The following is a 19,474-nucleotide window of genomic DNA, read 5'->3' on the forward strand; positions in this document are numbered from 1 at the left end:
CTTTCAAAATATAGTCCGGCCCCCCTACAAGGTCTAAGTGGTTTCTTGCTGAAAAAGTTTGCTGACCCCGCCTTAGATATATCTCAGAGCAGCCAATGCTTCTCTTTCTGTGCAGATTCAAAATGATTGACAGTCACTCTCTTACACATTTGGCTTACATATGGTTTATATTTAAGTTCATGAAAGCTCATTCTTAATTAAGCTGATGAGAAAGCAACACAGTTTTGGTTTGATTACAGGAGCGAGAGAGAAGATCTCCAGCTATCAATTTTCATCACATTCCTTTTACTGAAGGGAAGAGCCCCCTCCAGGTCTACTGTGAGGCAGAAGGAGTAACAGTAAGTCATTCTTATTTTCTTTTTTCTTTGTTACTGCTTCATCTCAACAAAGCATCGTGAATTTTTCTGATATTCTGTGCCTTGTGTACCTCTCTCTTGTTAGGACATACTAGTAGCAGAGTTGATGAAAAAATTGGACATTTTAGGGGATAACGCCGTAAGTGTATGTTCATTTAATAAATTGTGCATGTTCCTACTAGTATGTTTTGTCCTTTTGTCCAGATAGCATTAAATAACCTCAAGCATCTTTTAATTAGCATCCATTTTTTTAAAATGCTTTTCTTACATTTTGTTTGGGACAAGTCAATACAGGCCAATATTTGCATGCCCTTTGCTATTATATGCCAATAAGGTCCTTTATGTTTTTTTCCACACCACCTTAATGTTGGCTATTTAATTTTACGCTACTTTTCTTTAAAAAAGCAAAATCAATTCATGAGTGGGCACGCTCTTTCTATTTCCCTCTAACGCTTTCCTGGTCTTTGTTTTTTGCTTCTTTTGACAAGTATTTTAATAATTTTGAGAATTTAGCTCTGTCAAATAGAATAGATTCAAGATAGAGCCTAAGGTGAACTAAATTTAAATTATTTCTTTAAAAAATGGTAGAAAATTGTGCTACATAAATTCTTATTTCCTGGGTCAAACTCTTTAGTTTACTACTGACCCCGTGTAAGTTACAAGTGAATTCTGCCGAACTGCTTGTTGGTTTATTTGATGATCCGCACAAAGATGGAGCCTGGCTGATTTCATCACTCCCATTGAAATCAGTGGGATTTAAAAGTGCTGGCATTTGCATCTTTGTCATTTTGCTGTCTATTTCAGGAGTTGCTGGTGCCATGGGAAAGGGCCACTCCACCTACAGCAGCATTGCTGCTACTTACTGGGGGTGGGGGCAAGGCAGTGGTAAGCTTGGGGCTGTGTGGGCACACCAGTGCGAAAATGCTGGACTGGCTCCACCAGCACAACTGCATGCTGCCAGCCCTTCTCCTACTCTGCCCTGCCCTCGTGCCATCCCTGAAAGTGGGAGCAGCTGCACAACACCACCCACTACTGCTGGCTTCTTCTGTACATTATGCTTGTAGATCTGAGTTGCAATTCTTTTCTGTATACTTACGATTTCTCTAAAGGAGCTGTGTAGAAGACTTTGGCTATATGTAGAACCTAAAGGGTAAAGGTAAAGGGAGCCCTGACCATTAGGTCCAGTGGTGACCAACTCTGGGCTTGCATTGCTCATCTCACTTTATTGGCCGAGGGAGCCGGCGTACAGCTTCTGGGCCATGTGGCCAGTCTGACTAAGCTGCTTCTGGCGAACCAGAGCAGCGCATGGAAACGCCGTTTACCTTCCCGCCAGAGCGGTACCTATTTATCTACTTGCACTTTGACGTGCTTTCGAACTGCTAGGTTGGCAGGAGCAGGGACCAAGCAATGGGAGCTCACCCTGTCGCGGGGATTCGAACTGCCGACCTTCTGATTGGCAAGTCCTAGGCTCTGTGGTTTAACCCACAGCGCCACCCGTGTCCCATATGTAGAACCTACCTGTGTGCAAAAAAGGAGGTCTCTTTGGGAAGCAGGGCTAGGGCATGTGAGGCATGGAGCTGCTGTATCTCCAGAAGTCTTTTTCCTTTTGCTCCATAATATCTACGTCAGAGAAGGAGGACCTGTGGCCCTCCAGGTGTCATGGGACTCAACTCCCATCTCATCCCTGATCCTTGTCCTTCCTGGCTGGGGCTAGTAGGAATTGAGTCTGACAACAGGTTCTCCCTTCCTGATCTAGGAAAACACAGTGTGCAATGTGATGCCACTATGCCGAGAGCTGCTCTGCTCTCCTGACATAATTTGGCTATGGCAAAAAGATGAAAAGGCATGTGCTCTGATGACAACTCTGTTTTGTTCTTGCTGCAGAACCTAACGAATGATGAGCAAGTAGTTGTTATACAAGCGCGGACAGTTTTGACACTGGCCGAAAAGGTAATGAACATGGTTCCCCCATCCCATTCTGAGAGATATTCAGTGAGCGCTTTCTCTGGCATAGCACAGTCATGAGCAGTGGGAGTATAGTGGTAGGGCTGGTATTTTTCCACTCATTGTCCACCCTGCATTCAAAGCTGTTTCTAAGATGAGGAATGCTTCCATACAGGTGTTTATTGTGAAACTGGTACTTTTCACACATGCAGGTTTTTTGCAGCACCCACAATGTTATTGGCCTAAAAATGCTAGCTTTGTTCATGCCCCCCCCCTTAATTCAGATTTACCCTTTCTGGGGAAGATCAAATAAGTAAAAAAACAAAAACAAACAACAACGGCCCTGGTACCAATGCCCAATATGCAGTATGTCAACAATTCATTTGAAAATTAAGGAAGCACTCCTGGACTACACATTACTTAGTAGATGCTGATTGAAATGGCCCCCATGCATTTCTCTTCCCCATGCCACCACCAGAACATGTAGAATATGTCGGAATCTTCAAAGCCATATCAGTCAGAGGAATTGGCCACTCTCCAGGTGCCCGGCATGGATTCCTTGTTGACCTCCCTGTCAGCGACTCCCGGCAAGACAAGGCGAGGTCTCTATCGGCCGATCCTCCTCAAACGTGAGAAGAACACAACCACTCCTCCCCCATCCCCAGGGAGGGGAGAGAGACAGACAGAAATGTTTTACATGCCTTTATTTCTGTCTTTCCAGCAGTGCAGAGGAAACATGTCTGCACCCTCTTTACAGCAATAGCAGAGAGGGAATAACTCCACCCATGTACTTCTGGTACAGGGTCATGTGACACTCTGAGCTAACATCCGGTGCTCAGTGCACATAATAGACTGTTCCTTGTTCCCACGGTACAGTCCCATAACATCAACATCCTGTTTGGCTTTCCAGCCATCTGGAGCACTCAGCAGCATTGCTCCTTTTTCGTAACAACCTCCCCCAAAAGAATCAATGTGTGTTGCGGCAAGCAAAGCGTGATCCAGAGAAGAAAACAAACAGTTGTTATACACATAACACTCCCCTGTTGTTTCAGTTCCACCCTTGGAACTACCCGCCACTGGTTTCCCCAGTGTACCTCTCTGGTTGTCTGGCTTCCAAGGAATGAGTGCATCTGCATTACCTTGGCTAGCAACTCTCTGTTGTGTCTTTGTCTCTGACTTAGACACAGCTCCAACCTGTCCTCGGTTGTTTACAACAGCAACACATGCAACAGCTAAGTTAGCAAACTCTTCTGAGTACCTTTTGGGTGGTTCACCCTTTGTGACTCTCTCAGACCTGCGCAAGAGGTGCCGATCCTCTCTGCTCACTGGTTCAGTTACAGGACTCTTAGGAGAACCAGTTCCAACAGTAAACAGTGGTTCATCCTTCACCTGTGAAGGTCTATCCATTGTGTGAGATTTCCTCTCAATGACTGTGACAACTGAGCTCTCTGAGCTATCACTGTCACTCTCAGTACCACTGTACTCTGTAAAATCATCATCACCATCTGAATTGTCCTCTGTGGGAAATGTGTGTACTATCACTCTCTCCTGTTCAGGAGCACTCTCTAGAAATTTTGTGAGAATCACCTGACCAGATTCAGACAAAATTACTCTGTAGAGACCCTTTTCATATCCCACAAAAATGCCTCTGGCATTCTTTACTCCACCTGGAGCTTCTGTCCTCACATGAGACCCAAAAACCTTGAAATGGGCAACAGAAGGTTTTCTCTGGAACAGTTTCTCAAAAGGAGAACTTCCCAACTCTCTTGAAACCTTTCTCACCCACGCATGACAATACGACATGAGTGACTCCGCCCAGAACTCATGTGGCAGATGTGAACTAAGCAATTGCGCATTCATCCCCTTTTGCAATTCTTTGTTCACCCGTACACAGACACCCCTGTTCCACGCTTCCGCTGAAACAGCAACCTTGTGTCTTATCTCTTTCTTCTGCAGGAACCTCTGGAAATCCTGTAAAAGAAAAATCTGCTTCTCATCTGTCAAAAGACAATCAATGTTAGCATCATGCATCTTTTCAACCTTGTCACAAAACTCCTGAAACCTTTCCAAGGCTTCCTGTGGCTTCTTTAACACATAAATCCAGACAAAGTTAGAGAAATGATCCACACACACAAGATAAAATCTTGCATTGCCTCTAGATGGTTCTAGAGGACCTATCACATCAGCATACACCCACTGAAATGCTCTGTTGACCCTGGCCACCTTCTTGGCGCTCGTTTTGGTCACACCTGCAAGAGAAATCAAGTTAGACTCAGAATTACATTCCATGTAATCACTTTGCTTAAAGTCCAACAAATACAGTCCATCTTTCTCTCTGGCAGAAAGATACAACTCTCCATCTTTGAAGATCTTGCAGCTCTCAGCATCATAGGACAGTTTCAGTCCTTTCTTTGCAATCTGCGAAACACTCAGCAGATTGAACTTCAATTCAGGAACCAAGTAAACATTGTGTATAGTCAGGTTCAGACTCTTAAGATACACAGTTCCAATCCCGGTCGCTTCCAGCTCCTGACCGTTGGCTTGTTTCACAGCGAAGCTTTGCTTCTTAAACGTCGAAAAGAGCTGCTTGTGCGGAGACATATGCACAGTACAGCCTGTATCGATTATAAAAGAGTGTCCAACATCTGGCGTGGTTCCTTTCGCCATCAGGGCCTTTGCAGGTTTCACCGAAGACTTGGTATGACCTTTGCCTGCTGCCTCAGGCTTTGCTGAGCGGCCCTTCGCTCCTTTCGGCTGGCGTGGCTTCTTACAGTTCCGCTGAAGATGCCCAGCCTGTCCACAATTGTAACATCGGACAATGTTCAAAGCTACAGCATCCTCTCCAGTAGCAATATCAGTGGGGGAATTAGAACTCCGTTCTTCCCTCCCCCTGTCCTTCACCTCCAGTGCAGCAAGCCTGTCGTGTTCATTCAAAACAACGGCAGACACCCTCTCCGCGGTCAAATCCTGCGCCGGAAGGGAACCCAGCTGACTGGCAACCGTTTTGTAAGTCCGATTTAAGCTGTTAATCATCATGAAGCAAAACACTTCCTCCTGCAGACGGAAATTGCGTTCCACCATCTGTTGGCGCAGATATTTCATTTCCGTCAGGTGCGCTTGAACATCTCCATCAGGCGCAAGCCTCAGATTGGTCAGCTTCTCAAAATACAGCAACGCTGAAGATCCAGCATCTCTCTGATGTGTTCTACGCAGCGTCTCCCAAATCTCACGCACATATTCCAAATCCTGAATATGCACAAGTTGATCATCCGAGACACACAGAATTATAGCCGTCCTGGCCTTCACATTCTGTGATTCCCAACCTCGGGTTGGTGCTTGAGGGATGGGGTTCTCAATCACCCCAAAAATCCTCTGATTCTGCAGCAGGGCCTTCATCTTTACAGACCAAGATGAATAATTGTCATTAGTCAGGGGAGGCGGGTAAGGCAAGGCTCCCCCCTTCTTGGCATCCATTTTGAATCCAAGTCTCAGCTCTTCACCCTCGAGCTAGTAAAATCCAAAAGCTCTTTTGAGCTGTTTTTCTGCCTCTCTCAGGCAGGCAAACTGTTTCAAAGTCCTTGCAAAGATGCGAAGACAAAACAACTCTCGCTCTCACTGAGCCAGCCCCAGGTGTCAGTATTTTTCCACTGTACTGACCGTCGTTGCTTAGCAACTGTGCATACCTCTTCTTCGTTATCTAACCACAAGAATCTCTGGTATGCAAGCCTATGCTCTCAGAGCTGTTTTTCCAAACGCAGCTCTTCTGTGAACCAGAGAATAAATCAATCTGCATTCACACTTTTAGCCCGATATTCAGCATACCTTTTTGAGGCTCCGTTGCTTGGAAAACACCCTCTCTCGGTGTCCAGCCGTCTGTTCAGCTTCTGGCTGCAATGCAGACGTTATCTTCTTTCCATGGTGCAGAGGATGGCACACGATCCATCAACCTCTCACCTCTCATGCTGATTCCCATGGATCAGATAACCAGCAGCTTATGCTACCATATGTCGGAATCTTCAAAGCCATATCAGTCAGAGGAATTGGCCACTCTCCAGGTGCCCGGCATGGATTCCTTGTTGACCTCCCCGTCAGCGACTCCCGGCAAGACAAGGCGAGGTCTCTATCGGCCGATCCTCCTCAAACGTGAGAAGAACACAACCACTCCTCCCCCATCCCCAGGGAGGGGAGAGAGACAGACAGAAATGTTTTACATGCCTTTATTTCTGTCTTTCCAGCAGTGCAGAGGAAACATGTCTGCACCCTCTTTACAGCAATAGCAGAGAGGGAATAACTCCACCCATGTACTTCTGGTACAGGGTCATGTGACACTCTGAGCTAACATCCGGTGCTCAGTGCACATAATAGACTGTTCCTTGTTCCCACGGTACAGTCCCATAACATCAACATCCTGTTTGGCTTTCCAGCCATCTGGAGCACTCAGCAGCATTGCTCCTTTTTCGTAACAGAATAGTGCATCAGAAGGCCATTTCCTGCCTCAAGGCAAAACATTTTTATACTAGCACTACAATGTGTAGCACATATATTGGGACACTCTTGTTCTCGAGGAAGAGCTACAGAGAATCATCAAATTGTAGAGTTGGAAGGGATCTTGAGGGTCCTCTAGCCCTACCCCTGGCAAGCCAGGAATCCTGCCCGCAGCTGTCCCTGGGTGGGCCCGAATTACCCACCTTCTGGTTAACAGTCAGACGCAGATGGTGCTGAGACGATGCCTTCAGGGCGGCCATTGCAACTGGCACCTGCGTGATTAAGGCAACAGTAAGCCAAAGAATACCTTGTGAATTGGTTAACATAGTAGGTGATGTCATAAAGGGCCATTTCCATTTGAATGCTATTCCTTAGAAATGTCTATGATGGTTGAATTGATACAAGTGGGATCTGTAACAAACGGGCACAGTGTGGAGTACTCCTGTGCATTGCGCCAGCTTTCAGAGCACTCCATTGCATTCACACACACCCCTCCAAATTCTGTTGCCCTACCTTACAGATATTCAGCATTCTTTGGCCATGAGCATGCTCAGTTCTTGTGAGTTGATTTCATGTTCTCCAAAGCATGCTGATGCACTTGTCCTTGGTAGTCCCATTTTGACTACATAGCTGTCATAACTCAGCACTTCAATTTTGCTGTTCATAATACCCTATGGGCAGCAGTCTTAAGCACAGTCAAAACAAGGGGTAGGGATATTTTTTCAGAACAATGGCCACATGCTCACCCAGACAATCTGAGGTTCCACACTTCTGTTCAACAGCAAATGCAATACTCAGAATATCCTCATTGCATTCTTGGTAATCATTACCATACACAAGGAACTAGTTGATCATTTTGTTGTTTTTTGTTTGTGGTTTATAAGCTAGCAATATACTGGAACATCTATGTTTTGTGTCTAATTGATCAGTAATATGAGAGCAATAATAAAAGAGAACTTCTGACAACTACTCATTTGTCAAATCTGCTTATCTGACTTGGATTTTTTTCTCATCATGTCTATGTAGTGGCTGCAGCAGATAGAAGTAACAGAATCAGCTCTACAGCAGAAGATGATAGATCTAGAAAACGAAAAGGTAATACAAGAACTTGTACAAAAAATTTAAAACTAAACCCACACAGCACATAGAAAAATGCCAGTATAACCGGAATCTCTTTCCATCTTTAGGAACTATTTAGTAAACAAAAAGGATATTTGGATGATGAACTTGATTACAGGAAGCAGTCCTTAGACCAAGCACATAAGGTAAGTTGAATTCTTGGAAGATTAAATTCTTGGAAGATTCAAACAACCTGAATGAGAGTGACCATTCCGTATTCCATCGGCTGATAGAAGCATTTTGGTTAAAATTGAGAGTTGAAGAACAGATGTTACAGACTCGGTTTCATGACTTAATGGAGTATTTCATCCAAAATAAGTCCCAGTTACTCTCTGATTGTGTCATGAGTCTTCAAAGAATGATTATGATCAACTCAGTCAGTGCTAGGGAATAGGGGATACTGCTTTAACAAAATACTCTTTGTTTTAGGAACTGCATTGCTGCTACAATTTCTCTTAAGAAAAATGCCAGAGTTTTAACTAAGGCAGTTTGCAAATGCCCTTTTACGTTAGGAGGAGACAGTGATTCTGAGTACATGGCAAAAGAGATCATGAGAGGTGGTTCAGTACAAAAAGCAGGGTGGGTTTTTCCCCCTGGCATTAAGACAAAATGAAAGGGAAAGTTTTCCACACTTAATTTTTGTATTCCACTCTGCTTTCATAGGTTCAAAAGCTGGATCAGTAAGAATGTTGGCAACGAGAAGTTTATTGCTGCAAGCCTGAGAAGTGTCCATTGATAGACATATCTGAGGGACATAACATAGCCGATTAACCCTCTGTGCTCCCTCTTTCTAGCACAGAGACTCAGGTTATCAAGCTTCCACATTATTATGCGCACATAACAATATATCAGGGATTATGAACTGATGTGTGAAATGAAAGCTCCCTGCAGACTTGGCCTAATACACAGAAGGGATTTCTGCATTATCTTAGACAGGGCAACACCACAGAGCATTCTCTGTATTATTGTCGGAGGTATGGCAGAAATATGGAAATCATTTCATATCAAACACATTCCACCCACACCTTTAAAAGTGAGAGAAAGAGGCTTAGCCAGAATACACCGAGGACTTTTATTCCTCACGAATAAAAGGCTCTCCCTGCTGTCTATGCGTATTCCAGTGAAACTATCTAGTGGGTGGTGGCTGATGACAAGCAGTCATGGAGGCGTTTGCTGTTTTCTAGGACCTAGTGCTGCGTGTTCAACAATGCATGTCCATTTAAATAAAAATAGAATGATTAGGAGTTTAACTGGAAGTACTCAATTTAGGCAGACATGGCATGACCCAACAACCCACCGCTCTTGCACAGCTATATCAGCAGCAAAGTAAGACTTTGACGTGCAAAATGGGTCTCCTTCTTGCACTCAGACACTATGTTGTCTCCAGAGCTCCCCCCCATTTCCATTGAATTTATTGCTGTTGTTGTCATTTTATTTATGAATCTCCTTTTTCATAATATGTCTCAAGGTGATCTGCAGTCATAAAATAAAATATCAGTGGAAGTAGTTTTTAAACAGTACAGAACTGCCCCCCAAAATAGAAAGTGAACATTTAAGGCAGAGACCTTTTCACCCTGCTGGAAAAGCTTGTTGAAACAAAAATGGCCTATGTTGTTTCCACAAAGCACAAACAGTGCGTGCCTGGGTATGCTGTTCCACAGAACAGGGGCAGCCACACTGAAAACTCTGCCCCAGGTTTCTGTGGAGTGGACTTCTGATCTATTTGGAGCCTTGAGAAGAAGCTTTCTGACAAACCACAGTAACCTACTGGGTATAAAGGGGTAAGGGGGTTTCTCAATTAACTTGGACCTGAGCTGCATATGTTTGTGCCTTCCATGTCAGTACCAACACCTTGAACTTGACCTGGTATCAGACTGGCGGCCAGTGCAATTCCTTCAAGCAAGGCGTGATATGTTGCTGGTGGTTTGCCCTCACAAGCAATCTGTCCACCATGTTTTGCACTAGCTATTGAAATCTCCCTCTTCACCACACCTTACACAATGGATATTTCAGACCCACTCTCATTCTAGACTCAGGGTACTTCCAAACGGGGGCTTAAGACTGCACAAAGGACTTTCAGTTATTAGAAAAAAAGGGTTTTGGCAGCTGGTTTTCTTTAAAAAAAAACTTAGCAGATTTTCCACAGAAAGGGCAAAACCAGATTAAATTAGTTATGAACAGGTTCTGATATTTGGTTGGCGATGATATTGTATGAGGTGAATAAAAACTGGCTTTTGTAACACAATAAGCATCCACGGCAAAGGAATAAAAGGTAAAAAGCCACACAGCAAGTATCGCAAGAGTGAAATGCAAATAACAAGCCTCACAGTGAACAAATCATTTCCCCTTTTCATTTAGCACATTTTAGAATTGGAAGCCATGCTTTATGATGCCCTGCAGCAGGAAGCAGGAGCCAAAATGTCCGAAATCCTCTCAGAAGACGAAAGAGAGAAGCTGAAGAACGCTGTGGAACAATGGAAGCGTCAGGTGATGAGCGAGCTCCGTGAAAGGGACGCCCAGATCCTCCGTGAACGAATGGAGCACATTCAGCATGCGCAACAGGTATGCTTTGGGCAGGAGGAAATGCTCCAATGTTTTTGAATACCCCTTGCTGGAAACCATAGGAGAGGAGAGTGCCATTGCGCTTGTGTCCAGCTTGCAGGTTTCCCAAATGCATCTGGGTGGCCACAGGTTGCTGGACTAGATGAGCCCATTGGCCAGATCCAGTAGGATTTTTCTTACATTCCTATGTTGAAGAAGCTCCCTCAAGCAGAGGAAAACCTGTGAAAGAGGTGCACTGGCTTTTCATAGCACCCGAGTTTCTTCCGCACTGTTATTCTAAACCATGATATAGCAACAACTCAGGACCAAGTTACTTGAAAGACTGTCTGCAGTCACAAACCTGTAAGTTCATTCATATGAAACAAGGCTCTGGAGGTATTGTGAAATTTATCAAATTTTCTACATATCCAAGGAATCAGAGATGTCTGCATCACAGCCCCTAGCTAAGCCCCTTCCTGAAGTGTTAGAAAAGTTGTTCAGGTTAAAACGTTACTCCCCAGAATGGTAGTATTCACGCAGAATTTTACTTTTCACAGAGAATTAAAGAGCTAGAAGAAAGAATTGAAGCTCAAAAAAGACAAATAAAGGAGTTAGAAGAAAAGGTATGTATAGTAATGACAACCCTGAAATACGTGAATGATAAGGTGTGCCTATTGCAGTAGGATTTGTATATAACTATTTGCAACAGCCTCATTTAATGCTAGTCATTTTCCAAATGATCTTGTTGGACGGAGGAATTGCCTTGATCATAACCTGCTCAGTCACAAGTGTTATTAAGAACATACATATGGGGTTGTAGAAAAGGGATGGTTTCTTACTCAATTGGCATTTTGGCTTCTGGAAGTCAAATCATGATTCTTCAAGCATAAATATGTTTTCATATAATTTATTTCATTCTAGTTTATGTATGTTACAGCCAGCATGGTGTAGTAGTTATGGTATTGGCCTAGGACTTGGGATACAATGGTTTAAATCCCCACTCAACCATGGAGTTCTCTAGGTGATCTTGGGGCTGTCAATCTCTCTCAGCCTAATCAACAAAGGTTGATTAGGACTGTTGTCAAGCTAAAATGGGGTCGTGCTAGTTGTGATGGGAAGAACTCTGTATGCCACAGTGAGTTCCTTGAAGGAAAGGCAGGATATTCATATAATGAAATTCCCAGAGTTCCTTTAAATATGTAGGGTGGATGCGGCCTCAGGGAAAGAACAGGTAGGAAGGCAACAGCCTGGAGACAATAGGATATATCCAATGTAGCACTACGTTGAAGCCATTTAATGGTATGCTTGTTCCACTGGCAAAGTATTTGGTGCCAGAAGAACATGGCTGTGCGTTATTTCTGAACACACATTTATAGGAATGCATCGTTAAAAGCAAAACTGGGCTATCCAGATACTACACTTTCCCCGCTGCTAAAGGGATTAACATCACAGAGAGCATGAAATTTTAACTTGGCACTGAATTGAGGAAGACAGCAGAGGGAAACCCAGCCAGATGGGTGGGGTATAGATAAATAATAATAATAATAATAATAATAATAATAATAATCAGTATACTTGGATGAAAAGATGAAATGCAGCCATAAACTTCCCTTTTCACGTTACAGTATCAAACAATCTTTATTATGGTCAGAAACCAGACAACAGAAATAACAATAGTAACATGTATAACTACAATAGCACCAAGGGGCAGAAGCAATACACAAAATCCATAATCTCACATATAATTCATTTACATTAAAAGTTACACACCAGCAGCTAAAGGCAGTAATCCAGAGACATTATGGGAAATTATGTGGAAGGAGAACTAAAGATTCATTTAACTTGTTTCCCCATCATTTTCTGAACCTCTTGGGTTCCAGTTTCAAGCCTTTTTCTCTCAGCCTTTCCCAACCTGACGCCCTCCAGATGTTTTGGTATCCAATCCCATTAGCCCCAGTCTTTGTGACCAATGGTCAGGCAGGGATGATCAGAATTGTGGTCAAAAACTTTTGGAAGGCACCAAGTTGAGGATGTCTGTTCTGTACTGTTCATGGACATGAAATGTATGGAAATGTTGATCAATTTGGAACTATGCCCTATTGTTGCTTATTTCACCTCTTTTCCACAGATTGTTGTGCTTTACTCTTATCTCGAGTTGTTGCTCATTTCTCACTAGGCTTACTGTAATTTCTTTTTCTTTCTCTCTCTTTCCTTTCCCTTGTTTCCCCCCCTATTTTTAGTTTTTATTTTTGTTTTTATTTTTCTCTTTAGCTTTCATTCTTTGGTCATAGTACACCCACACAATGGCAAGAGGTAAGTTCCTTGTTTTCCAGTTCCCTCTTTCTCCTCTGCTTCGTGCTACACTCTGGTTCTGTCGTCTCACAAAGCCGATGTCAGAGACTGGGCAGAGGAGGAATGGTAGAGACCACCTCCCTAGCCTGACCCTTCCAGAGAAGAAGAAGGCAGTTCAGAATTACAACAGGGGTTTGAGGGAGATCACAGCTTAGAGGCAGATGAGGGGGAAAGCTGGGAAATAATGGGAGAGGAAGAAGACGCACCAGAGGGGAGATAGCCGACAGACATAATATCTTTAGAAAGCATTCCAGATCCCCCTCTTTCAGAACCCAGCAGGCATTGAAAGTAGGAGAGCAGAAAGCTCAGAGGCAGAAGGCACATTTTCAGGACACATAATGATGTCACATAATAAGAAAGTGGGAGGGGGTGGCGACTCACTCGGAGCAACGCCATTACCCCAGGTGTCTGCATTTCTAAGCCTCTCTCTATGTGTATTGAATAAACAGCATTGGTAAGAACTTTCCTTGTCTTTTCCATTCCTGGCAACCTGCTGTGGGGGGCTGGATCCTGTGACGCCTGACAGCCAGCTATGTAAAGCTGCATGTGATCTTGTAGAGCCTGGACTCACCCAGGTTGGCTTGCCAAAGAATCTGAAAGGCATGGTGATGTTGTGCTTTTTAGATGACCTGGTGGACTTTGCTTTCAGACTAGAAATTCCAGAGCAGAAAAATTGTACTTAAATACTGAATTCAAGACTTGCCTAGAAAAAGTGAAGTAGACGAAATACCTTATCTGCTCAAAGAATGGCTGTGTGCTCATTTATGCTGTAGTCCAAGGAACAATTATCTGGGAGCAAGTCCCATTGAACAAAGGGATGGGTTCAGCTAAATAATTGTATCGCAATGGGGCTTCCATCCCTCCCTGCCCACCCACCACCATATGTCCATGCACCTCCCCTAAATCAACTCTGGGATATAAGGAGAACCCAAAAATAGTATCTGGGAAAGGAGAGGGGGAATGGTTTCATCAGAAATGCTTACACTGGTGGAAAACTTGTAATAGTGCTGTGCTGAATTCCTCCCATAGCCCGATGAACCTGGGAGTAAGCCCTACTGCACGCCATTAGATTTTCTTCTAAGTATATATGCACAGGATTGTGCCATCAGTGTCTTAAATAACTTTAACAAAAATAGGCATTCATACTCAGAAATCAAATGACCAGTGCATGTATGATCCAATATGCTCCAGCTTGCTTTTCACTGAGTGCTTTGTTCAAATATTATTTTTTTAAAGCCCAATTCATCAGTGGTTAGCCCACCCCTGTGGTACAGCCTGTGCCCAGTTGGCAGCAGTGGGGCATCAGAGCTGAGCCTGGGGCAGCAGCAGTTGGCTCCTCATCCTGTTCCTATAGGGTCCTCCTCAGCTGTGAAACTGCTGCCTTCTCCCTTCATCTTCCCCATCACTTGGGCACATTGGGTCCCCCCCCCCCAGTAAGTTTATCTGAGACAGAGGAAGGTAAACTGAAATGTTACCTAAAGGAGTGGGGTATGTGTTTGAGACACACAGAGGTCTTGTTTTCATACTACCTTTATAAGTAACTTAGCTTCTATTGTGTATATATTTTTTCTTTCAGCCCAGAGAGAAACCTAGGAAATCTGTCTCATATGGAACAATATAACAATGGTAGCCAGTGCTGGAAAGGAAAGAGACATTGCCCTTTCAAGAAACTAGGCTGTGTACTGTATTCGGACATTAAAGACTGGAGATCTGCTCTTTTTGACCATTTTTATAAAGAACAACTTGTCTGGATTTTATTTTGAAGTGAAGTCTGATCTTCTGATAAGTGTAACTGTATAACTTTTTACAAACTAGTATTAGAATTGTCAAAGAAGAAAGCCAAAAAACAAACAAACCCCCAATTGATGAACAACTACTGGCTTCTCTCAAAGGGAAGCCTTGACTTTGCTGCTCAAAAACAACTTCAGCTTTACATGAAAAGCAGTAAACTCATTCAGATGAAGTGGATATATTTTGGTTCCCTGCTAAGCAGGCAGTAAACTGCTTCTGTAAAGAAGTGAACATGTCCTGTTTTGTACTTCGGTCCTTTGTACTGTTATTCATAGTTGCTTAAATACACGTCTTGAAGGAAGATTCTCAAAGAACTCCAGGCTGGCGAAAATATGAATGGCTGAATGGCTGAATGACAACAAAAATGGTACTGTATTTCAAAGTGTTTTTTAACCAATAGAAATGGGGAACTACACGCAATTGTATTTGGTGGTGATCATTTAAGAAATACATGTTTCATTTCCATTACACATGAAATCATTTATATGAAATTATTCCCAGGCATTAAAATGGGGGGAGGGAGAGAGATTTGTTCTAAAATTTCATTGAAGTTTGTCTACAGCGCTAGTAGAAAAATAGCACCATGATTAAGGTGTAATGCACTTGAATTCCTGGATGAAATGAAGCCAGCAACATCAGCGTACAGGGAAACTGAAGTGGGATTGAAATAAGAAATTAAAAGTTGCTTGGATCTGTAAGGTCTGTCATGGAAAAATCTCTGAGAAGGTTAACTTACTATCATGAGAAAGCACAAGATCTCTTAGCTTGAATGTTGGTGGAAGTGTCACCTGAGAAGCGAAGAAACCGAAAGGATGCAAAACAATGCACATAAAATTGCCAGGAGAAAAAGCAACCAATACTGGATATACAAAAGGCCTATACAAATATAATCCAAGATGAATAAAAGAAGAGGAGAGAAGACGACAGAGTCAAAACACCAAATTTCCTGGAAATAAATTTGAAGCTCAAGGAGTTGCCCAAAGGTGAGAAGCTGATATTTTATGTACTCATTCACCACCTTACAAGCAAGCATTCTAATGTCCTATTCCTTATGCAAACCAATGTTGATAAATGCTCAGTGGTTATCTAAAACCCATAACTATTTGTGTTTGGTTGGTTTATTTCATGTATTAACTGTCTTCCAGTAAATGTGGAGGCTATTTTTTCTCCAGTTGAATTCTGAATCTGTAGGAAATTAGATAGATATATGTAAATATTAAGTCCTAGGCACCGTAGCCCTGCTTGTGTCACTTGCCCATGCTGCCTGCCACCCATGCATCACCAAACTCCACCCCACCCCAAGGCTATTCTTTGGAGATGTGAAGTCTTGGATTCCAGTCAAAAAAACTGTTTTCAAACAAATGAGATAGCCCAAACTGCAATGAGTCAAAGCGGATTAAGAAGATAGCGCACTTAAGCACAATCTTTCCTAATGATATTGACATAAAGTAACTTCCGCTCATTACTTCCTTTCTTCAGGAAGTAAGCACTGCGGCATTGCAGCCCAATTCTAGTCATGTTTATTCAGATGTAAGTCCCACTGATTTCAGTGGGACTTACTCCCACATAAGATTGCATAGGACCACAGCCTAAATGCAGCTTGGCTTGTGTGGCAGATCCCACTAAATTTCCATTGGGCTAAACTAGCTCACAGGCAAATATGTTGGTTTAAGTTGTTCCCACCAAAAATTACAAATCCAGTAGCATTTCTTGAAGTTGCTTGAATGCCAGCAGAGCAGCTGTTTTCTTCACTTAGGAGATGATCCCAAGCATATTTGATTACTGTATAAGAAAGTAATGCCAAAAGCAACAGATTCATTTTAGAGTTACATGTATTTAGAATACACGGTGAACTTCATTCCTCTTTTATTTCTACAGTCATCCACTTGAGGGAGCTCCAACCAATAATATGTGTTGTGTAGCGTTAAATATCATTATTTCGTATTGAAAGGGTTTGGTAGATACTACACACCAAGTTGCAGCAATATTCCCAGGACTGCATCTGTTCAGGGTTCTAGCCAGTCAGTATTCCCTCCTCCATAACAGTCCTTTTCTATTCCCTTCCCCCATTTCTTTTTATTTTTCATTTGCATTTAATATTATGTAGCTACTGAGCATGCTCAGTCCTTATCGGACTGCACTATTACATGCGATAAGCTATTGGTTATACTTTGGTAGATGAGACACTGGAGTTTAGGTCAAGCACTCATCAAATTTAATTTACAACACAATGCCATACAAATATTACTCAGCAGTAAGTCCCACTAAGTTCCATGATACTTCCAAGTAAGTGTGTGCAATATTTCAGCCTCAGTTTAAATAAATGTACATGCTATTCATCTAGAATATAGATACATTTTGACATTTTTTTTCAAGTTTCATGTTATAAAATGTGGCAAGGTTTACAGTTTAGTAGACGAAAGCCACTTCTTGAAAGTAAATATTATCTTTTGTAATATTATATGATTAATAACTGGGGAACCTGAACTATAGAGTATTCTCTGTTGCTTTACCAAACTTAATTCAGCTTGAAATCCCAATGTGAAAAACCTATACAGTGGTACCTCAGGTTAAGTACTTAATTCGTTCCGGAGGTCCGTTCTTAACCTGAAACTGTTCTTAACCTGAAGCACCACTTTAGCTAATGGGGCCTCCTCCTCCTGCTGCGCCACCAGAGCCCGATTTCTGTTCTTATCCTGAAGCAAAGTTCTTAACCTGAAGCACTATTTCTGGGTTAGCAGAGTCTGTAACCTGAAGCGTATGTAACCTGAAGCATATGTAACCTGAGGTACCACTGTATTTAAAAGATACATTGACCATCACATGGGCTCTATTTGTTTGTCACAGTAAACCTAGCTAACCATCAGGTGTGAGTGAGGGGGACCTTTGGCCCTTCAGATATTATTGAACTGCAGATATTATTGAACTGCAATTCCCGTCATCCATGATTGTGTTTGTTGGGACTGATGGGAATTGTAGTTCAGCAACATCTGGAGATCCAAATGCTCCCCACACCTGGTTTACTGTGAAAATGCCTGTCTGGGCTGCCTTGCTCCTTACTGCTAGTATGTGAACAAAACACAATCCCTGCCTTAGCATTACATCCAAACCAGGGGTTGTGATTTGTTTCATTCCAGATAAACCGTGATTGTTAAATCAAGAACAAATGCTGACTTACCACCATTGTTCATTTGGAGTGACACAATGCTATCTCATGTTTCATGGTTTGCTTCTTCCCAATACAAGAAGGGAGGAGTTAAGGGGCTGCAATCTCCTCATGTCCAGTAAACGATGGTTTGCGGCTTACTGTGATGTGCAAAGGTGGTCGTTGTGATTAACTGAGCACTTTGAGCTTCTCTTAGCTGTGTTGCTAATTGCTGAGAGGAAAGTGGATATGTTTTCAGACTGAAATGCAAGATATATTCTTGTTGTTGTTTAGTCGTTTAGTCATACCCGACTCTTCGTGACCCCATGGACCAGAGCACACCAGGCACTCCTGTCTTCCACTGCCTCCCGCAGTTTGGTTAAACTCATGCTGGTAGCTTCAAGAACACTGTCCAGCCATCTCGTCCTCTGTCATCCCCTTCTCCTTGTGCCCTCAATCTGTCCCAACATCAGGGTCTTTTCCAGGGAGTCTTCTCTTCTCATGAGGTGGCCAAAGTATTGGAGCCTCAGCTTCACAGTCTCTCTTTCCAGTGAGCACTCAGGACAGATTGTGAAGCTGATATATTCTAACCTTTTTCAAATGACTTCTTCATTTAAAAAATGTGTTTGAAGGTTTATTCATAAATGAATATGGCAGTGGAGATTAACCCTGAGCAAACAACAACAACAACAAAAAGCCTGAAAGTTTATAAGCAAGGTATGTCTGGTACTTCTGCTTCAGTGTTCCAGCCATTTTACAGAAGCTGAAATGCTTGGAGTTGAGACTGCCAGACTGAATTTACAACCTTCTATGATGAGATTAGACAAAGTTCCTGAGGCAGGAATAATGACATCACGGTTGGCGCTTGAGCCCAATGTAGCTTTTGTAGCACAGTTGGGGAAATGGGTTGGTTATAGTGAAGCTTCAGTTTCTCATTACTTATTCCCACTGGGAAACAATTTGATAAATTTCCCTGCTGGGCTTTACTAAGCAATTTTTTAAAAAATAAAAACAAAAACCTCTGCTTTATTAAAATGGTCAGTTAAGATGTCAATAGCAAGCAGACCTTCATCAGAGGGTACCTCATCCAGTTGTGTTAAGGAAAAATAAATGGCCTTAGGCAGATAAATCTGAAAACCACATTTTACAGAAAGTTGAAATGTTTCACTCATTACGAAACTGTTACTTAGTATTAAAACAATAACGCTGTTTCAGAGCCAGTACACGTTCCAGATTTTCTCTATATGGAAATAATATTTATATATTTAGAAAATTTTTATACTGCTTAACATTAACAAAAAAAAGAAATCCAGGTGTTGTCTGATATACAATAAAACAATGGAATAAAATGGTATAATAGGTAAGCGTGCGTATTAAAATATATGAAAGTTTCTTCACCCCACAATATGCCTGTATGGATTGTATACATGCAGGCACCAGTAGCTTGGTACAGCGAAAGTCTTAAATGTTGACATTTCACATGTGAATGAGGAAAATCCCAGGCATTTTTAAAATAAAGCTTTAAAACTCACAGATGTGAACGTTGACAATCACTTAAATGAGACAGTTAGCATTCACTGGTATATGTCCAAAAAGTCAAGAAATACCTATGCAACAAACATACTTAAAGGATCATTCAGTGGTTCACAAAATTTGCCTGGGACAAACATGTACCCATATTTTTGGTACTCAGTTGGTTAGAACATCAAGGTTGCAGGTTTGATCCCTGAGTGGGACAGCT

The 19,474-nt window shown here is 42.4% G+C and overlaps 1 protein-coding gene across 18 annotated transcripts in view; it reads left to right on the forward strand.

Annotated features, from left to right (window-relative positions):
• Window positions 1–19,474, forward strand: part of JAKMIP3 (Janus kinase and microtubule interacting protein 3) — a 108,740-nt gene that overhangs the window by 75,560 nt on the left and 13,706 nt on the right. For 7 of the 18 annotated variants that reach the window (XM_083616867.1, XM_083616877.1, XM_083616879.1 and 4 more), the window contains 9 exons: window positions 240–338; window positions 442–501; window positions 2,241–2,306; window positions 7,812–7,880; window positions 7,973–8,050; window positions 10,263–10,466; window positions 11,003–11,068; window positions 12,717–12,758; window positions 14,374–15,571. In XM_083616867.1, coding sequence (XP_083472993.1) covers window positions 240–338; window positions 442–501; window positions 2,241–2,306; window positions 7,812–7,880; window positions 7,973–8,050; window positions 10,263–10,466; window positions 11,003–11,068; window positions 12,717–12,758; window positions 14,374–14,418 — 729 coding nt within the window. In that variant the 3' untranslated portion in view covers window positions 14,419–15,571. Of the gene's footprint in view, window positions 1–239; window positions 339–441; window positions 502–2,240; window positions 2,307–7,811; window positions 7,881–7,972; window positions 8,051–10,262; window positions 10,467–11,002; window positions 11,069–12,685; window positions 12,759–14,373; window positions 15,572–19,474 lie in introns of all 18 variants that reach the window. The other 11 variants (XM_083616881.1, XM_083616883.1, XM_083616873.1 and 8 more) reach the window with 4 other exon arrangements.

Source organism: Podarcis filfolensis (genome assembly GCF_964270895.1).
Source record: "Podarcis filfolensis genome assembly, chromosome: 5".
Lineage (NCBI taxonomy): Eukaryota > Metazoa > Chordata > Lepidosauria > Squamata > Lacertidae > Podarcis > Podarcis filfolensis.